The sequence below is a fragment of the Equus przewalskii genome, chromosome 28 (genome assembly GCF_037783145.1).
Source record: "Equus przewalskii isolate Varuska chromosome 28, EquPr2, whole genome shotgun sequence".
Lineage (NCBI taxonomy): Eukaryota > Metazoa > Chordata > Mammalia > Perissodactyla > Equidae > Equus > Equus przewalskii.
The window spans coordinates 36,175,472-36,196,328 of NC_091858.1; the positions used below are offsets into that span (position 1 = coordinate 36,175,472).

At 39.6% G+C, this 20,857-nt stretch overlaps 1 protein-coding gene across 2 annotated transcripts in view; it reads left to right on the forward strand.

The window, feature by feature from the left end:
- The window catches only part of CSMD1 (CUB and Sushi multiple domains 1), a 1,831,060-nt gene that overhangs the window by 1,777,986 nt on the left and 32,217 nt on the right, over window positions 1–20,857 (forward strand). For both annotated transcript variants that reach the window (XM_070598372.1, XM_070598373.1), the window contains exons 55-59: window positions 3,363–3,551; window positions 6,537–6,710; window positions 7,548–7,730; window positions 13,983–14,159; window positions 14,792–14,971. In XM_070598372.1, the coding sequence (XP_070454473.1) occupies window positions 3,363–3,551; window positions 6,537–6,710; window positions 7,548–7,730; window positions 13,983–14,159; window positions 14,792–14,971 (903 nt within the window). The remainder of the gene's footprint in view (window positions 1–3,362; window positions 3,552–6,536; window positions 6,711–7,547; window positions 7,731–13,982; window positions 14,160–14,791; window positions 14,972–20,857) is intronic.

Genomic DNA, 20,857 nt, shown 5'->3' on the forward strand with positions numbered 1-20,857 from the left:
TGGCATTTTAATGTTTCATTAGCCAGGTTATCTACACACTTGCTTAAAGAAAATAGAGTGATAATTGGATAAAAAGGACTTTATTAGTCATCCAAAATTTTGAAAGAGAATACATCTTTGTAAAGTGGACATCATAGGAGGTGCAATGTTTTTGTTTCTATTTATATGTTAACTTGAATATTTTTAAAGATGACTTCTCCGAGAGTAAGAGTGTATGTAGAATAGAAAAAGTTTAGTACGTAGCCTATAAACTGTTATTGAGAGCTAAGACTTAGAGCCTGTCGTCTCCAAAAATAAAGAGAGGAGGAGGATCCTTTCGGAAATCACGTCACCAAGAAATACTGGTATGTTTTCGTAAACATGCTATACCAGATAGGAAATCAAGAGCCCTAATCCTTACCGAGGTCTAGTGTAACTATCTTTGCGACCTTGAGCATGTTACTGATCATTATATTAATTTCTTCCTTTGCCCTCCGGCATACACAAACGTCCCGAAGGAGCATATTTGTTGTGCCCTCCTGAACTTCTCCACACTGTGCCGAGTATAAACGATTTCAATACTTCTCAGTCTTTCCAGCTGATAAAATTCAGTTCTACGTCAGGTTTTAACACCTGGACATGAAACCCCAGTCTCAGCTCTTAGCCAGCTGCGGGTGAGATGTTAGGATGCGGCAGTACACCTCCACAATGAGTCGCTTACCAGTTTCTTCTGATGCATTACCCTCTGCTGCACATCATGTTGCAAACTTAAAGTGTAAGGTAGTTCGGCAGGTCTGACTTACATCCACACCATTGACTTCGTTTGTCATTTATATGCTACAAGATGGTTTAAGTAATTCGATTCTTCCTTACACTTTGCTGACAGCTCACATCTGTCAATCAAGCAAGCTTCAGTCCACCAGATCCCGAAATAGGAATTGCGCACAAAATAGGACAAAGAAGAGGGATGGCAGAGTTATTTGTGTGGACCAACTGGCCACTCATGGACTATTCTGGCAAGTAGCCTGCTCCCCATATGGTAAAACACACCCATTTGCGATGACGACATGGAATATTTCAAAGTTCTCCCTGTCGTGGACAAATAAATCAAATTTTTCCTGCCCTAATTTTTCCCCCCAGCTGATAGATACAGCTGAATCTCCTGGTAGAGCTTCCAAAATAAATAGGAAGGAATATAAATAGATGTTTCTGACTGCAACTGTATAGGACTAAATTCTAAAGGACTAATTCTATGGGGCAGGACTAAAAAAAGTGCACGAGCAGATTTAGAGTATTTCTAGACATACCTCTTACAACAACGTAAGAAACAATCCAGTTTTCCTGGTTGGAGCTCGTGGAATCTTTATTGTTAACAAGCATTTTTATTGCCTAGTACTTTAATGGCCCTGAACCAGTGGAAGAATGGGAACTCAGCATTCCTGCATGCCTTCCAGGTAATGCTCTTGCAAACTGAAGTCCCAGAATGGGTGGCAGTAATGAGAGCATTCGAGTCTTCTACACCTCTCCTCTTGCCATGGGCAAGAGGGGCCACCAAGGAGAGTTCTAACCCAGAGTTTTAGAGCAATTGGTGTGAAACTCGAGATTCTAAAACCCCTCCTCCGGCCATTGTAAACTCAGAGAACAATCCCTTTCTCAACCGGCAGAGAGAAGGATGCAAACGGGTCTCATTGTTGCTGTGACAACAACTGCTTCTCTGCCAGAGACTCCTTTTGCTTTTTCTTCTTATCTCCAGCCAGAGCCTTCTCCTGAGCTCCAAACCCATGATGGCAATTGCTTTGTACCTTTCCTCTTTCTCAGCCACCATGCAATTAGGCTATATTATGGAAAGCTGGGCCAAAATATAAAAACACAAATAAAAAAAGGAGAAGCTCAAGTAGGGCAGTTGAGCATTTGGGATCTGCTGGGTTTCCTAGTAGAGGTGTTCAGTAAATGGCTCAGTGCCTTCCACGCATCTTGCCTAAGTGGTTTTCTCTACTCTCACTGCAAAAGAGTCTGATATTGTTTTCTGGACTATCTCCCAAGAGAAACATAAGCACAGACACAAACACAATGCTGTCTTTAGCATTCGGGCCGAGGACACATCTTGCTGCGTATGAGGGTTCCATACAAGGCAACTGCTTCTATCTCCTGGGTTTGGCATGCAACTCCAGGTGCCAGAGGGGCCTATGCGGTTGTCTTCCAGGTTATAAAAATAATGTATCTTCCCAGTTTATTAGATTCCCTCCTAGTAGGTAATTCCTGCTATTTCAGTGGGTTTTGTTACAATTTTATTGTGAACGCAATGCGCTCTGGAGCCTTAAAAATATCTGCCTATGCTCCATAAACATGTTTGTGGTTCTTTTTTGACTCAAAAGAACTTGAGTCTTTCTTATACAAACTCAGGTTGTCTTAAAAAAGCAGAGAACATTATTCTACAGCACTAAAAGGGACCCTTGTGATCCTCTATTCTGCCCCACACCTTCCTCCTTCGTACCGAGAGGATATCGAATGCACAGACAGGGGAATGGATTGCCTTCGGCCGCTGGGCCCCATGATGTGCAGCGAGTGCCTGAGAACTCATTGCACAACCGCTTTCTGAGCCAGAAATATCTGGAAAGAGTGCAGCTTCCATAGCAGCTGCCTCATTCACTGGTGTGGTGGGTCAAAGCACGAGATAATCAGAGGCTCTTTCTTTTCCTCTGCACCTGCAAAAGCACACTGCTAATTCCGTCACAGATGCCAACAGGCATTCAGGCTAATAGAGCGCCATTCAGATTAACCAGAGCGTGTCCCGCATGCCACCACAGACCATCGGCTGTGGGGCTCTTTCTGAAAGGGGAAGAGGCTGGCTTGATTTACATTTCTCAGTGTTGATGGAAGCATTGTCATTTTTATTTGCATTAGACCTATTACAGAAATTACTTCAGGCACACGTATTGAAGCATTAATGCCTGTGGGTGTAGGGTGTCATTGATTACTGTCACAGACTGTCCTAAAATGTTGCACTTGAGTAAAAATATTTAAACTAACTTCAGCCAGTTCTATTTTAACATTTTCATAACATAAAAACTTAACCAAGCAAACTGATTTTAGACTTTACGTTGAAGAAACCTATTATTAGGAAATAGTTAAAGGAAATTAGCCTCGTGTTCTTAAAATTGCTATAGTAGCTGATACATTGCTTGACATTTTTTGAAGCGTAACAGCCCAAAGCAACGGGTAGAACTCATGAAAGGAGGAGTGTTTTTTGATTATCCTTGGCTATGATATTGTCATCTTGCAAATTTTCTGAAGTGATGACGAGTTTGCCTTCTTTTCCAATCTGTTTTGTTTATAAAAGTATCGCCATATGTAAATGATGTGTAATATGTTTTCTTTTCCAGTGGTGAACTGTTCTGATCCAGGCTTTGTGGAAAATGCCATTCGTCATGGGCAACAGAATTTCCCCGAGAGTTTTGAGTATGGAACGAGTGTCATGTATCATTGCAAGAAAGGATTTTACTTGTTGGGATCATCCGCCTTAACCTGTATGGCAAATGGCTTATGGGATCGCTCTTTACCCAAGTGTTTGGGTAAGCGAGGGTTATTTTGGATTCTTGTGCCACAGAGCTCTATAAAGGCACCACCAACAGAACAAATTATTTTTTCAAGTATTCATAAAGTATTGGTTTTTAATTCTTTCTAACCCCCCATCATGAAGTGTATAAATTATTATGATATCTTTATAGATTGCCTAGAAATCACAAAATACAACTCAAATTTGTTTAAAAGGATAAAAAGTGGGGGCACCCACACTGGCATGCTCACATACCTGGCCCTAGAGAGAAATGGTCCCAGCTTATTGGGCAGCACTTGGACCCATTCTGTCTTTGTCTCTACTTATCACTGCTTGTCTTCTGCTTCAACACAGTGGATAGGCTAATTCTTCACAGTTCAAACATGGCGGCCAGCAGCCTCAACACCGTGTGTCTCTCAGCTTCACTCTTTCGGGACCCAGATTCAGAAATATTAACAAAGCACTCTGGTACGGAGTATCCTTCTGTTGACCTGTGGATCCTAGTATCTGTGGATACTAATTTGGTCTCATGAGCAGTTCTGGTAGAGTCAGTAGTTGATACAATAAAAAAGATATTATCTTGATAGTAATTTCCTCCTGATCCATATGTTTAAATAAGAAGAAGGCATATTGCCCTGAAGAATGGAAGTGTTCTTCTGGGCAGACAAAATTATAGATCACCGTTATAGCTCCCGTCAAAACATTACTGTCAGTATATTTTAGACCATATAGATTAACAAGAACACTTTTTTTTTTTTACCCAAATAGCTATAGTCTTACTTTCTTTCACTTGAAAAAGCATATTGTCCCTTAGCCCCAAGAGAATCATCTTGTTAAACCATGGTCTGAAAATTTAGGAAAAAGAGTCACTCTCTTCCACCATTTTAAAATCAGGCAGAAACAAAAAAATCCTTGTAATCGAAATCTTATCTCCTAGTATGCATTTTGTGTGCATAAATAAAATGGGAAATGGCAGTTATGTTATGAATTGAATTTAGTGAAAACAAAGGATCTATTTTATCTCTTGCAATTACAGCATTTTCAGTACATTGTCGGCGTGGCTTAGTACAGGAGATTTTTTCCTGCAAGTCAGTGTCGCTCACAACTCCCTCCAATCTACATGGAAACTTGTCTCAAATTCTAACTATAACAATACAATCAATTTCCATGGAGAAACAGAGTGATGACTTTTAAAAACAAATGCACAGCCTCATATGACAGAAAATGCATCTATACATGTATTTCAATCTTTAGCAAATTTTCTCTGTGTTCTGGTTTTCTCTGCCTTCACGACACACATGGGAATTTTTCATAGAAATTCTTTTTTTTCCTTTTTTCCCCAGACATTTCTTTTACATCTTCCCTGGCTTATGTGAGCCTTCTGTTAGTTTTTGTAACAGTGCCAGTGTGCTCCAAATCTCCAGGAACCAGGTTTTAACTGGTCTCATTTTCCTAGGGGGCTGGTTCTCATCACTTGTTGTCATTAACAATTGGAATTATCATGAAGATGGGAATACAGGTCCTCAGAGGAGCATTTTGCTTTTACAAGCTCATAGCAGCTAAGCTGCATCTCTATTTTTTGCTGTTGTATGGTTTCACTGGTTTTTTTTTCTCTGTTATTTCACCTAGAACTGGTCATTTACCAACCATTTCACTGATTCAGCTCTAATTAGATTCTTTTAGGACTCTATCTAGATAAACTCTTGTTGTCCAATGAATGGATGTCTTGTTCTCCAATGAATGCAGACAGTATCAATATGAGGGCTAATGTGACTCAGGGGGTGGAGGATGCCTTTCAACCTTTTAAATCTGCCTCTCTGGTTGATAAAACTCTTGGGTTGCCAATGATCAAATGCAATTCCTTTAGGGTGTTAAATCAGTTACCTTTGAATAATTTGTTGGCAGCCTGCGTCCATTTAACTGTTTGCATGTAGCATAGTTTGTCCATTGTTAACCCTTATTTGGGACTTTATATAAAGGGAGAGGTAAATCTTCACTATCTCTTGTTAATCTGGATTCCAGAATATGTCTTTTTGAGGGATAATTTATGAATAGATTATGGGCTTAATTTGGCAAACTTTTAAATAAATGAATGGAAATATTTAGATTATTTTATAGAATAACAAGGAAAAAATTAATCAGTAATTTATTATAGTTTTACTTAAATATTTTAGACAAATATTTTTTCCTTAAATATTTTCATTATTAATAATAATTAGCCACCTAGTCATTTTTATTTATTTACTTATTTATTTTTTGAGGAAGATTAGCCCTGAGCTATCTTCTACTGCCAATTCCTCTCTTTCTGCTGAGGAAGACTGGCCCTGAGCTAACATCCTTGCCCATCTTCCTCTACTTTATATGTGGGACGCCTACCACAGCATGGCATGCCAAGTGGTGCGTAGGTCTGCGCCCAGGATCTGAACTGGTGAACCCTTGGCTGCCGAAGCGGAATGTGCAAACTTAACCACTACACCACCAGGCTGGCCCCTAGCCACTTATTCAAAAAAAGTTATTAGAATGGTCTTCCGAGACGTGCAAACTAGAAAAGCAATTAGATTTGACAGTTTTGTCCCCAACTGATAAAATAATGGAAATAGTTTTGATGGATCTATGTTAATTGCTAAAATTTCATATAGTATTGCTTATTTGAGATACAATTAGGAGCAGATGGAAAAAATTTAGGCAGAGTGACTTTCTCATTCAAAGCCTAAATGTAAGTTTATACCTTAAGCAAAGCTACTTTAACTTAAGATTAGGAAAAAGAATCATTGAGAGACCCTTTCCTTGTCTTCAGTAATATATAAATATTCAAGGCAGGGGGAGTGTCCTCTGGAAATTGGTATTTCTTATCTCTAGGGAACTTCAGGGATATGCCAGTATATTTAAGTGTTTTTCATTAATAGGTGATATTTGTATGGGTGTCTATGTGAGAGACTTGCCAATGCAAGGCAGGTGAACGGGAATGATGTACTTATCTCTTTTAATTTTTCCTCTGAAGCTATATCATGTGGACACCCAGGGGTTCCTGCAAATGCTATCCTAACTGGAGAACTGTTTACCTATGGCGCCACAGTTCACTACTCATGCAAAGGGAGCCGGAGTCTTGTAGGCAACAGCACTAGAGTTTGCCAAGAGGATAGTCACTGGAGTGGAGCACTGCCCCACTGTACAGGTAAGAAATCACACAATTAGGTAATTATCTGAAATACTGCATAATAGTGCAATTATTTGAAGTTGTTATTATTCCATTTCCAGCCAAATATGCCCTCGTTATAGATCACCACCATCATCCTCTTCATCATGCTCATCTTCATCGTCATCCCCGTCATCCTCTTCATCATCACCATTACACTCATATCCCGTCACATGTTCTGTAGGAGCCCCGAGAGTTTCTTTGTCACCCTCACTACGAAGCTTGCCTACGTTGACTCATTCTGGCCCAGTTTGCACTTTATTCCTTTTCTGTGCTTCCTTTCAATTCTTCCACATCTTTCCTGTCTCTATAATCAGTAATTACATTGATCCTCTCTGAAAAAAAACGATCATCTTAATTCTTCCATGAGTGTTTCTTAAATAAATAAAACAGTGAATCAGAAACTTGGATATAATGGAGAAGAATCAAACCTCTCACTTGATTTTTTTAAATTCTCAACACACCTTCAGCCCCGTCTCCCTTTTACTGTTCATACTGACACGTCCGGTGGACAAATCTCGCGCTGGCCATTGCCATTCTCAGTGTTTTATTTCTTCTAAAGAATATCAATTATTGCCGTAACTGCATTTTAATAAGCTATTTTGATTTTAGTTGCACAAGAACAATTTCTTAAAGCTTTCCATTTTTGTGCTGTAATAAAGAAAACGTTTCTCACAAAATTTCCAGAATGCCATATAATTGTAACCCATGTTCAATGCCCATTTAAATAACTTTTCATTCTGTTTAACCCAAACAGCTCTGTTTTAAAGAAGTCTAACCACATTGTCTATTGCCATATGTGTTTATGTTCAACAGGGAATAATCCTGGATTTTGTGGTGACCCAGGGACCCCACCACATGGATCTCGGCTTGGAGATGAATTTAAGGCCAAGAGCCTTCTACGCTTCTCCTGTGAGATGGGCTACCAGCTGAGGGGCTCCCCTGAGCGAATGTGTTTGCTCAATGGGTCGTGGTCAGGGCTGCAGCCTGTGTGTGAAGGTGAGTAGAGTCAAGCCTGAAAGGCAACCTTTCAAGTTGAAACCATGGAATTCATTCTAAAATGACCAGTAATATTCCACAGAAATCCTAGAGATTTAGACTATTTGCACAATAAACGATTTTCCCCCAAAATGTATAAGAGAATCATCAAAAGCCATGACTGCTAACATGGAAATAGGCCTGACTTCGAAAGATCATATGACACTGGTTATTACGCTTTGAAAGTTTATAGCCCAAAGGAGGTTTCTGATCTCTGGTAATAATCTCCGTGTGATTTGCAGCATTTTGTGCTTGCTGGAGGTGAATAACTGAGGTGAAGGAGCAATGACTAGGAGCAGTGTAAATCAAGAATGGAAATTTCCACAGGTTGGAACAGGTCTTAATTCACATACTTTCCAAGCTACCGTTAGCCCTCACTCAGAGCACTGCATACGGAATAATCTAGGGGTATTTTCTGTATAATAATTTGGAGTGAATACATTTTATTGTAATATTTGAGAGGCATCATAGGAAATGGTGGGGTCCCCAATAATAACAGTAAAAATGTTACGGATACTTTATAGACCCTGTGTCACGTATGGGCAACACTCACCTTGAGCAAAGGTGAGCTGAGATATCATGGGCTTGTTTAGAGTCCAGAAAATAACTGACTTATAATTCAGACAGATAGGACTTTAAATATTAGAAAGTTTTTGCATACAAACTTTTCAATTACTTAATTTTTGAGTCTAAAATGGTTACACAAATTAATTAAATATTTATTTTTATATGTATAAAGCACTTTCTATATAATTTGATCAACTTGAATAAATTATCAATATCAATATCAATACCAGAAATATAAATCAAGTTTCTGAATCTTCATTTTCTCTACTCTTCTATGCCATCTCTACTTATCCCTTTCTCTCATTTTATTATGTGTGTTATATAGATAAGTTGAAAATAATATATATGTGTAAATCTAACTATATTGTATATGACAATTATATTATATGTAATCTACATAATATAAAATTTACATATATATAAAAATAAGAAAATATGAATATATACATAGACACATATGCATGCATGTCTATGTGTTTGTATATGTTCTAATTCAGAGTCAAAGATTATGTTGGAGATATCTATATATTATCATATATACAGATATCTAGATATACCTGAGATATCTGTATTTACAGTAATCCAAGATAGCTTTTGACTCCAAATTGCATCTTGACAATCAAATTAGTGTAAATCTTGAGATTACGCTCTAAAGAAGTTGATGTAACTCAAATATTTCTGAAGAGCGGTGGGAAAATGTCACCTGCAGCTGTGAATTGTAGGATTGTACGTTTTTTTACTGACTGAAGTATGTTACTATAAATTAGTAGACTATTTCTTACTCAGATACAATTTCCTCAGTTTCCTCCTCTCTTCTAGATTTGAATATTAAAATTTGCATGATAACATGTCTTTCTCACTGAGACCAGAGTGTTTTCTCTTCCATAATTTAGTACCTCAAAGTTATACATGACTTTCGTAATCTATGTTTACATCCAATCCAATCTTTTCCCTCTATACTACACCTGTGAATTGTTGGTCCAGAGTATATTTGAGTATTATGAAAATTAAATAAGACTTACACTTCAATCTACAACATATTAAATGGTGGTAGGCTAGCCTTATTGAGAACAACTATAAAACAACAAAATATATGAGGCAATCATCTGTTGTCATTAAACAACAGACAGTACATCACTACGTTCTTTAGGAAAAAAGAAATAAATGAGATGAACTCCATAATGCCCCTGCCATTCTGTATTTTTCTTGCTGTGAAGTTCGAAAGTGGAACCCATGTGGTAGAATGGCTTGGTGAAGTGATGAAGTAGAAATTGTTCTGGGCTGCTGGAATGAAATGTGCAGGATAGGGAATCTGAGAAGGGGGAGCTAAGAAAGGGAGAGCCCAGAAGTCTGTGTGAGCATTCACTGGGTGACTCTCCTGAGGGCTGGGATGACAAGGATGGGTGAGGCTCAGTCATGCAAGGATCTGTTGCAGAGTTGAGAGTGGACGTGTGATATTAAAAGTCATACCAGGGACCGGCTTGGTGGTGTAGTCGTTAAGTTTACATGCTCCACTTGGTGGCCTGGGCTTTGTGGGCTCTGATCCTGAGCGTGGGCCTACACACCCCTCATCAAGCCATACTGTGGCCACATCCCACATGCAAAATAGAGGACGATTGCCACAGATGTTAGCTCAGTGACAATCTTCCTCACCAAAAAAACAAAAAAAGAAGTCATACCATACAGAGAAATATTGGAGGCCCAGAAAGCCCATACATTATGAAAATGTACCACCCCCTAAAATAAGGAGAACATGCTAAAACTAAGAGAAAAAATTTGTTAGGACTAAGACTAAACAGATCTCCTCTAATAAAGAATGAATCTGAGGATAAGACCCAAAAGACCTATAACTAATTTAAAAGCCCAGCAGAACAAAACCCAACATCTTTTAAAGGAATGACGTAATGCATACATTTCATTCACAATGTCCAGCGTGCAAGGAAAAATTACTATATATGCAAGACTCAGGACAATATGACCCATAGGCAAACAGACAAACGAACTAAACCATAGAAATAAAATCTGATCCTGAGATGACCCAAATGTTGGACATGACGCACAAAGCCTTAAAGCAGCTGTTAAAAATATGTTCAAGGATTTAAAGTAAGTTAGAGTTATAAACAGAAAATTTCAACAAGAGAAATGGAAATAATAAAAGAGAATCAAATGAAAACTCTGGAATTGAAAAATACACTATCTGATGCGAAAACTTTGCTGCATGAACTTAGATTAAAAATGGCAGAAAGGTCAGTTAGCTTGAAGGCAGGTCAATGAGAATGATGCTGTCTGAAAAATGGAGAGAAAAAAGATGAAGAAAAAAACCCCAGTACGATAGTTTCCTGTGGTATACTATCAAGCAGATTAACACACTTGTAATTGGAGTACTAGAAGAAAAAGAGGAGAGAGAATGGGGCAAGAAAATATTTTTAAAATTTTTGGTTAAAAGTCAACCAAATTTGGTGGGAGAATATAGCTCTCAAAAACTCAATAAATCTCACTTGGATACATTCATGTTCTATTAGGAATGGAACTTTCTGGAGAGTCTGTAGCTTTCTTTTTTATTTTTTCCCTCACTTCTCAGCATAGGTCCAAATCTTTGGGGTACATATCATTTTCTATAGACAAGGGGAGTTACCTGTGACTTTTTCAATTCCAAAAAGGTTAGCCATGACCACATATTCAATATCCCAACCAGGATCATCGCCCTCCTAATGAAATTACTTCTCTGAATCTATTAAAAACATTAGATCCTGATGGGACATTTCAACAAATTCTAAAAAGGAGGAGTTCATGAGTCATAAAATAATAACATTTTTAAAACTCCTAAACATTAAAGAACCTATATTTTTAATATATTTCCATGACTTTAAATTGTGTTTTCTTTGATAGCAATCTAATCTTTTAATCATAGGCTCATTAACTTAACTTCTCAAATTGGTATTGCTCATGAAGTTCTTAAATATAACTCCATCATTGATTTTGGTTGCATTAGGCAACTTTTAATCCTTTTTCCCATGAAATTATGATAAAGCCTACGTTTTATTCAGGTAATGGGTATGTGGATGATGATGAAGATAATGGAAATAACAATAGCATCAGCTGCCATGTATATCTTTACTATTACTAACATACCTGGTTGTTTCTAGGCATTTTGTGCATATTCTGTTTAATCTGGGAGCAATTATCTCTAGTATACCTATTTTACAGTGAAGACACTACAAGTTGAGGACTTACATTGATTGCTCACGTTTGCTTAACTTGTATGAGCAAAGATTCAAACCCCAAACTACCTAACTCAGTTTAGCAGCAGTTTTCCTAATACAGCATGCTAAGTGAGTACTACTGATATCTGTAAACACTAAAGTGTATTTGAAATAAGTATAATGCTACTTTACTAAGGAAAATGATCTTTTACCAAAAGGAGTCACATTAATCAAATGTTCTTAAAGTACTTAAAAAGAAATTTTAACTTTTAATTTTTAAAAAATCTTTTTTCCCTTCTCATGAGTCTAAATTTAATCCCTTCTTTCACTCTAGTGGTCATCTTCATATCTCATAACATTCTGGCATTAGTACGAAAACAAGTATGTTGATGCTGTCTTCTGATTTTCAACTTCATAGGCATCACCAGCACTCAAAGTGTTTCTGTCAGAAAGAAAAAGTTAACCATGACTTTGATTTTATAGACTACAATATTTGAGAGGACGTTCTAAACATTAGGATGGCATTATTATGATGGGCATTCTTGTACTGACGATATATTAGTCTATAAATTAAGCTGAATGTTTTGCCAATCACATCTCATTTTAGTTTAGTCCTTCACAGGTGACTTTTGAAAATTGCCGCTTAGATCTTAATAGCAGATATGATTAGAATAAAATAATGACATGGGTGTCTTTTGTTGATTTGCTAAACTGTGAATTGGATCAATACAATTCTTTTCCATTAGTCCATCTACTCAATAACTGTTGCATACTAAGGGATGAATCAACACTTGTTGAATGAATAATTGTCTTGAACAGTCCAACATCTTGGTTTTTTGCAATATGAAATTTTAATTTATATCACAGCCATCATAGAACTTCTGAGCTTTAGAGAATATTAGATATCATGTGCTTCAGGGTTGTAAACATATCTCTTCTCAAATCCAGCCCAGAAACTGCTGAAAGGCCTGGGTTAGAAAGGACTGTAAGTTCAAACTCAGATTCATCATGGAAGAAGGTTATGATTGATTAGTTATGTCTGTCATGGGCACAGGTACAGAAGCACCAGCATGTACGCTTTCTATTTGTCGAACAAGATCTAGTCTGAACCAAGGATAAATGCATTTTCAACATAGTGTGATAGGCAATTCCATAAACTTCCATTACAGTGGCTTTTGTATGCTATGTACATTTTGCAGTCTGTTTTCTTCAATATCTTTGAGAAGAGTCTATCATTATTCTCAAGGCTAGATTTGAAAGTGGAGCAACTAAATAGGCAAGACTGTTTTCAAATATTCGGTCATTCTAGGAAATGGCCTCATGGTACACTCTTGTTATTAAAATCCAGCCACGGGTCACATTCTTTATATGTCTGCCTGTTTATTATTGTGGGAGGGCTAAGGAGGAAAAACAACTGTCTTTATGATAAATAGGCTCAACTAAAAAAGGAAAAAAAAAACATGTTGTAGATTAAACTCTTTACCTTGATGTACACCCAGCGGCTGCTGAGCTTTCTCTGCTTGCTGACCAAGGAGCCCACAGGATAGATAGAATGTAGACCTGTTGCACTGCCCATCATTAGCTGAAGTCCCAAGACATGACATTAAGATTGTCTTCAGAGAGTGTCAAGTGCAGCCCTGACAAAGCCAGTTCACCCAGCTGGTGACATAGACTTGGTGACATTGAGGAGACGTTTTGCAGAACAGTTTAAGAGCAGTCACTTATAGTCCTCAGGCATCCCTTATTCTCCAAAATGCTCATCCTGGGGATGCAGAATATGACCCGATTTGCCTAGATTTTTCTAAAAACTCAGCTGTTGTATGAAGGGAGACACTTCTGAGTTGCTGATATCAAATAGATCCTTTAAAAAATCCTAATAATTTTATTTTTATAATATAAACGTGTTAAATATCAAAGTGGTAAGGCTTTGAATTTTCAGTGCTTTAGCTCTTCTTGAAGTAATGCACTTTAGAAAGGATGATATGAAAATGTAATTTTCACATTTGTAACATCAGTACAGTAATGGGTGAGTTCTAAAGGAAATATCTTCTATAGTAATATGTCCTGTTTTTTAAATTTTTAAAAAAATTTCTGAGGAAGATTAGCCCTGAGCTAACATCTGCTGTCAATCCTCCTCTTTTTGCTGAGGAAGACTGGCCCTGAGCTCACATCCATGCCCATCTTCCTCCGCTTTTATATGTGGGATGCCTACCACAGCATGGTGTGCCAAGCAGTGCCATGTCTGCACCCAGGATCCGAACCAGCGAACCCCAGGCCGCCAAAGTGGAACATGCACACTTAACCGCTGCGCCACCAGACCGATCCCTGTCCTGTGTTTTTAAATAAATTTGTCATCTGTTACACTGATGACCTTGGTCTCTTGTACTTGACATTTTAGTAACAGATCACTCTTGGTGTGTCACTGTTTTTGTGTCCCTCACAGCTGTGTCCTGTGGCAATCCTGGCACGCCCACCAATGGCATGATTGTCAGTAGCGATGGCATCCTGTTCTCCAGCTCGGTCATCTATGCCTGTTGGGAAGGCTATAAGACCTCGGGGCTGATGACTCGGCACTGCACGGCCAATGGGACCTGGACAGGCACAGCTCCCGACTGTACAAGTTCGTAACTAACCATCACACTAGACTCAAGGACATTACCATGATATCTACCTGATTGAGACAAACAAATTTATTTTTAACGTGTTTTATTCATTTTTAATATAGAGAGAAGAAAAGATATGCATGTATTTGATGTTATGACTCTATTTATCAGATACTTTTAGATTTTTCTTCACTTTCTTTTTTATATGGTTGACACTGCTTTAAATGGACGGTTGGTCTGGATTGGACATTGTAAAACTGAGGCCAAAAATAGTTAAGATTTGTTCTCTCTGTGGCCATTTAGCCTGAAGAGAAATAAGGAAAGTGGTTCTCTTATCGCAGCCTGAGTCTCTGTCCATAACTTTGTGGTGTGATTACACACCATGCCTTACTAAAGACGAGACAAGGAAGGCAGCCAGCATCCACACAGCCAACCACCAATGAAATGGACATAATCAATTCTAAACCCATAGCCTCCTGACAGCCGGTCAGTAAAACTGTCAAACACAGGACAGTATTGCTGCAGTAATTTCACTGCTTAATCGCTTTGAAGAGCAGCTTAAGGAGAGTAACTTAAATAGAAACCTTGACTAATTCATTTCATGATAATTTTGTATTTCTCTAATTCTTTTTTGTTTCCCATATGTTAGTTATAAGCTGTGGAGATCCAGGTACCCTGGCCAATGGCATCCAGTTTGGGACAGATTTCACCTTCAATAAGACCGTGAGCTACCAGTGTAACCCCGGCTATGTCATGGACCCTGTCACGTCCCCCACCATCCGCTGTACCAAAGACAGCACGTGGAGCCACAGCAAACCGGTCTGCAAAGGTCTGTGTCAGCACTTGGCGGTTTGAGTCATACAGAGAGAAGTCTTTATTGAATTATGTTTTATTTCATTTTGCAAGCATTTATGTAGTCCTTCCATATGCTAGGAATTCTTGTAAACTCATTTGCCAGTATTAAATCACTTCATTTTCTTAATATTTTAATCTCAGTTTTGCATATAGGAAAACTGACTCACGGAGCGAGTTAGTAAACGGCTCAGGATCACAGATCAGGAATCGGAGACGTCAGGATTCAGATGACACTCATCCTACCTCTAAGTCCGTGTTTGGAATCCTAATGCTTTGCTCTCTGAGTAACCATGTTAACCCTGGTTGTGTTCAGTCTTACCGCAGATATGATGGGGAATATCATCATAGGAATTTAGAGTCAGGTTAGAGAGAGAAGCCATGCTGAGACTGAAGATCCACGCAGACATGGAGGTGGGGTGCGAAGGTTTATGCCTCCTACAGTTGGACTTCCCGGGGAGAACAGGGCAGGCTGAAGCCAGTCTAGGTGTCTTGAGCAAATTAGAGAGAGTGGGTTGGGTCCGTACAGTGACGAGGGAATGGGGCGGGGGCAAACAGTACAGGGACAAGGATTTGCATGGTTAGGACTTCTCCATCAGCACCAGAGAGAGAGTGTGCAGGCTTTCCTACCAGCTGGCCTAGAGGGCAGGGGTGGGGGGCAGAAAGGAGAGGAGTGGGGCTCAAAAGTGATCAGTGATCAAATATAAAAATGTGGTGCTTACTCCTTATTAGACCAGGAACAGGTAAAATAGTGTGAGAGTGGAGAGCCTGAGTGGGGGCCTTAAGAGGACAGTGCCATCTTCAACAGGCTCTGAAATACAGGCAGCTCTTGTGTAGACAGAGCTTGTTGGGGGTCCTGAATGAGACCTCAATATTCAACACTATGGCTTCCTCTCCCTTTGGACATTGGCATGTTCTTGGACTGTCCTTGTTTTACCTCCCACTAGAGTGTAAGGATGGCTCTGTCTTCTGTTCTTTCTTCTATGTGCAATTACTAATACTGTGCCTGTTACTTAGCAGGCACTACATTAATGCTTAATGGAACTCACAAAGTTGTGTTGGGGTGTTCTGGTCAAATGAGCATGTTGACGACAATTGTCAACAAAATGGTCTGGTCTCTGGAAATTCATATATTTTTTATAGACTGCTGATGCTCTTTTTAATGCTTGTTGGATTAATAATTAGCTCCATGGCTGACCAGGCCCTTCCAGATGAGACTTCCTTCTCTCCCCCTGGCCTCTTCTCATGCTGGTCACCCTCCTCACCCCTGTGTTGAACCACGCCACTTGTTACTCTTCCCGCCTGGGGGCCTGTTCACTTGACATTCCCCCTGTCTCAAACACATGTTCCCCCAACCCTCACATATGGATTCTCAAGAACTGTCTATTGAAAAAATGAATAGATGGATGGAAGGTTGAATGGCAAGAGAAGGGCCTATTTCCAGCTGCTGAGTGTGCATGTGTGACTCTGTGTGCATCTGTGTGTCTTTCTCACATGAGAAAGTGTGAGCCTGAGCGTGTGTAAGAAAACACAGGTGAAAAAATTCAGGTGGGGTTCTTCTCCTGTGGTCTAAACGGTCATTGGCAAATCCCCAGGAAGCTCTTGGCTCCTCAGGGCATAAGATGTTTGGATAGTGCATCTTAGTACAGTGGCTAGCACGGGGCAGGTGGATACGTGGGGCCAGCACCAACTGGCAGATCACCCCTGAGAATGTGTTCTTGCTCTGTGGGTCCAAGCACAAAGTCAACATCAGGCTCCGAGACTGTTATAAAACACTGGCAAGTGGTGTTTCACAGGGTCTCCTTTAACCATTTAAGCATTAGTTTTGTAATTATTCAGCAAATGGATCAACACAAAGTCTTGTAAATTATGTGCTATCTTTAAATAAAGAAAAGAATACTGCAGGAGAAATTCTTACCACCTGTACATATCCATTCAAAAGTTTGTCTTTTGTCATATGACTGAGCCCTCATTTGATTTGTCCTTGTTACCATCATAAGAAGACATAAATTGAATAAGAGGTAGTCGGTTGGAGGTAGCGAATAATTCATCCGTAGTTAACGTCTCGGCAGATGTGAGTGACGGATGAGAAGGCAGTTGTCGTGTCTGATGTGTAGTGTATGGCTAGGAATAGGCCTGTTAAGATTTGGAGGATTAGGCAGATTCCTAGGAGGGAGCCGAAGTTTCATCATGATGAAATGTTTGAGGGGGCTGGTAGGTCAATAAAAGAGTGATTGATGATTTTAATTAGTGGGTGAGATTTCCGGATGTTTGTCATTGGTGTTCTCATAGTTGAAATACAACGATGATTTTTCATGTCATTGGTCGTGGTTAGATTCCACGTGGGAATAATGATGACATATATTGTGTTTATTTTGAGTGTTATTTTTGTTGTTAGTTTTGTGGGGTTTTCTTCAAAACCTTCACCTATTTATGGGGGTTTAGTGTTGATTGTAAGTGGAGGGGTCGGTTGTGGTATTATTATGAATTTTGGAGGGTCCTTTTTGGGGTTGATGGTGTTTTTGATTTACTTGGGAGGAATGCTGGTTGTTTTTGGTTATACAACGGCTATGGCTACTGAGCAGTATCCTGAGGTATGGGTATCTAATACGACTGTTATGGGGGTATTTCTTTTAGGGTTGTTGATGGAGGTTATGTTGGTTTTATATGTTCTGAAGAGTGAGGAAGTGGGGGTGGTGTTTAAGTTTAGTGGTGTGGGGGATTGAGCTATTTATGATACTGGAGATTCTGGGGTGTTTAGTGAGGAGATTATAGGGGTTGCTGCATTGTATAGTTATGGGGCTTGGGTTGTGATTGTGACCGGTTGGTCGTTGCTTGTTGGGGTCTTGGTAATTTTAGAGGTTACTCGTGGAGATTAAAAAGTAGTATGCTTAGGGTAAGGGTGATGAGGAATGAGAGGAAATATAATTTGATTTGTCCTTTTTGGGTGGAAATTAGGATTGAGGTTTTTATTTGGAACTGGGAGATGGATTTTGGTAGGATGTTTTCTAGTCAGATTGAGTCTAGTAGAAGTGATGCTGATTTTTGGCTTATTGATAGGTTAGCGAGCGGTGGGAGTCGGTGTATAATTGTTGGGTAGTATCCTAGGAGGTTGGAGAATTTGAATACGCTGGTGGAGTGTTCTAGTTTTAAGTTATGAGTTATCAAGCTTAGTTCTAGGGCTAGTGTAAATCCTAGGATGGTTACTGCGAGGGCGGTGAGTTTTATGTAAGTAGGTATGGTTATTTCTGGGACGGTTGTGGGGTAGATATTGTTGGAGATGAAGAATCCGGCAAAAATGCTGCCAATTAAGAGGCGTTTGATGGAGTTAATTAGAAAGGGGTTATTTTCGTTGATTGAGGTCAGAGGGAGGAAGCGGGGTTGCCCTAGGAGTGCAAAGAAGATGATTCGGGTGCTGTAGACAGCTGTGAGGGATGTGGCAATGAGAGTTATTATTAGGGCTCAGGCGTTGGTGTACGATGTGTTGGCGGTTTCGATGATGAGGTCTTTGGAGTAGAAGCCTGTGAGGAAAGGTATTCCGGTGAGTGCAAGGCTGCCAATAATTAGAGATGTGGTGGTGAAGGGTATTGCATTAAATAGTCCGCCTATTTTTCGGATATCTTGCTCGTCATTTAGGCTGTGGATAATGGATCCGGAACATATAAATAGTATAGCTTTGAAGAATGCGTGAGTGCAGATGTGGAGGAATGCTAGGTAGGGTTGATTGATACCGATGGTTACGATTATCAGGCCTAGTTGGCTGGAGGTGGAGAAAGCAATGATTTTTTTGATGTCGTTTTGAGTGAGTGCGCAGATTGCTGTGAATAGTGTGGTGATAGCTCCTAGGCATAGGGTAAGTGACTGGATTGTTTTGTTGTTTTCTATTAGTGGATGGAAGCGGATTAGCAGGAAGACGCCTGCTACAACTATTGTGCTGGAGTGGAGTAGGGCTGAGACTGGTGTAGGGCCCTCTATGGCTGAAGGAAGTCATGGGTGGAGTCCAAATTGAGCGGATTTGCCAGTTGCGGCTAGGAGGAGGCCTAGGAGCGGGAGGTTGGTGAGGTTGGGGTCGAGTATGAAGATTTGTTGGAGGTCTCATGTGTTGGTGTTGAATAGGAATCAGGCTATGGCCATGATGAAGCCGATATCCCCGATGCGGTTATAAAGGATTGCTTGAAGGGCCGCGGTGTTGGCATCTGTTCGACCGTATCATCATCCGATTAGTAAGAATGACATGATGCCTACTCCCTCCCATCCGATGAACAGTTGGAAAAGATTGTTAGCTGTGACTAGAATTATTATAGTGATGAGGAATGTAAGTAAGTATTTAAAAAATCGAGTAATGTAAGGATCTGAGTGCATGTATCATAGGGAGAATTCTATAATAGATCATGTTACGAATAGGGCTACTGGTACAAAAATTATTGAGAAGTAATCTAGTTTGAAGCTTAGGGATAGTTTGAGGGTTTGTATGGTTATTCAGTGTCAGTTTGAGATGATTGTTTCTTGTCCAGAGTGAATAAATATTATAGTGGGAATTAGGCTAGTAATGAAGGCATATGAGATAGTGTTTTTTACGTGATGTGGGAACGTGCTGTTTTTGTAGGTATTGAAGATTGATGATATGATTGGGAGGGTTAGTACTAATAGTGAAACTAGTATGAGGGAGGAGAACATGTTGATTACTTTTATTTGGAGTTGCACCAATTTTTTGGTTCCTAAGACCAACGGATAGCTCCTATCCTTTAAAAGTTTGAGAGAGCCATGTTTGTTAGACATGGGGGCATGAATTAGCAGTTCTTGCATACTTTCTCGGTAAATAAGAAATATTAAGTTTCTGTTTCTAGATCCACAATCTAGTGTTTTTGTTAAACTATATTTACAGTACGTAAAGCCTAGGATAATTTTAGGGTTAAGTGACAGGAGTAGTAGGGGAGTCATGTGGAGGGCCATGAGTGCGTTTTCTCGTGTAAATGAAGGTTTAATGCTATTGATATGGTGTGTGTATTTCCCTCGTTGTGTTGTGATTAGTATATATAGGGAGTAGAGAGCGGTGATGGTGATATTGGCTCCTATTAGGATAATGGTAATATTTGATCATGAGAATGATGATATTACTACGAATAGCTCTCCAATTAGGTTAATGCTGGGAGGGAGGGCCAGGTTGGTTAGGCTGGCTAATAGTCATCAGGCTGCTATAAGGGGAAGAAGTGTTTGAAGTCCGCGGGCTAGGATTATAGTTCGGCTATGGGTACGTTCGTAATTTGAGTTTGCCAGGCAGAATAGTATTGATGATGTAAGGCCGTGGGCGATTATTAGGGCTGTAGCTCCTATATAACTTCATGGTGTTTGGATGAGGACGGCTACGATTACTAGGGCTATGTGGCTGACAGAGGAGTATGCAATAAGTGATTTCAGGTCGGTTTGTCGCAAGCAGATGGAACTAGTTATGATTATTCCTCACAGGGATAGTATGAGGAAGGGGTAGGCTATAAAGCTAGTTTGGGGGTTTAGTATTGTTGTAATTCGTAGTATTCCGTAGCCTCCTAGTTTTAGTAGAATGGCTGCTAGCACTATGGATCCGGCAATTGGGGCTTCTACATGGGCTTTTGGGAGTCAGAGGTGAAGACCATATAGGGGTATTTTGACTATGAATGCTATTATACATGCTAGTCATAGGAAGATATTGGATCAAGAGTCGGGTAGTGCTTGGTTTCAGTATTGAATTAATAGGAAGTTTAGTGAGCCTGTTAGGTTTTGGATAGAGATTAGTGCAACTAAGAGTGGGAGGGAACCTATTAGTGTGTAGAATAGGAAGTAGAGGCCTGCGTTTAGGCGTTCTGTTTGGTTGCCTCAGCGGGTG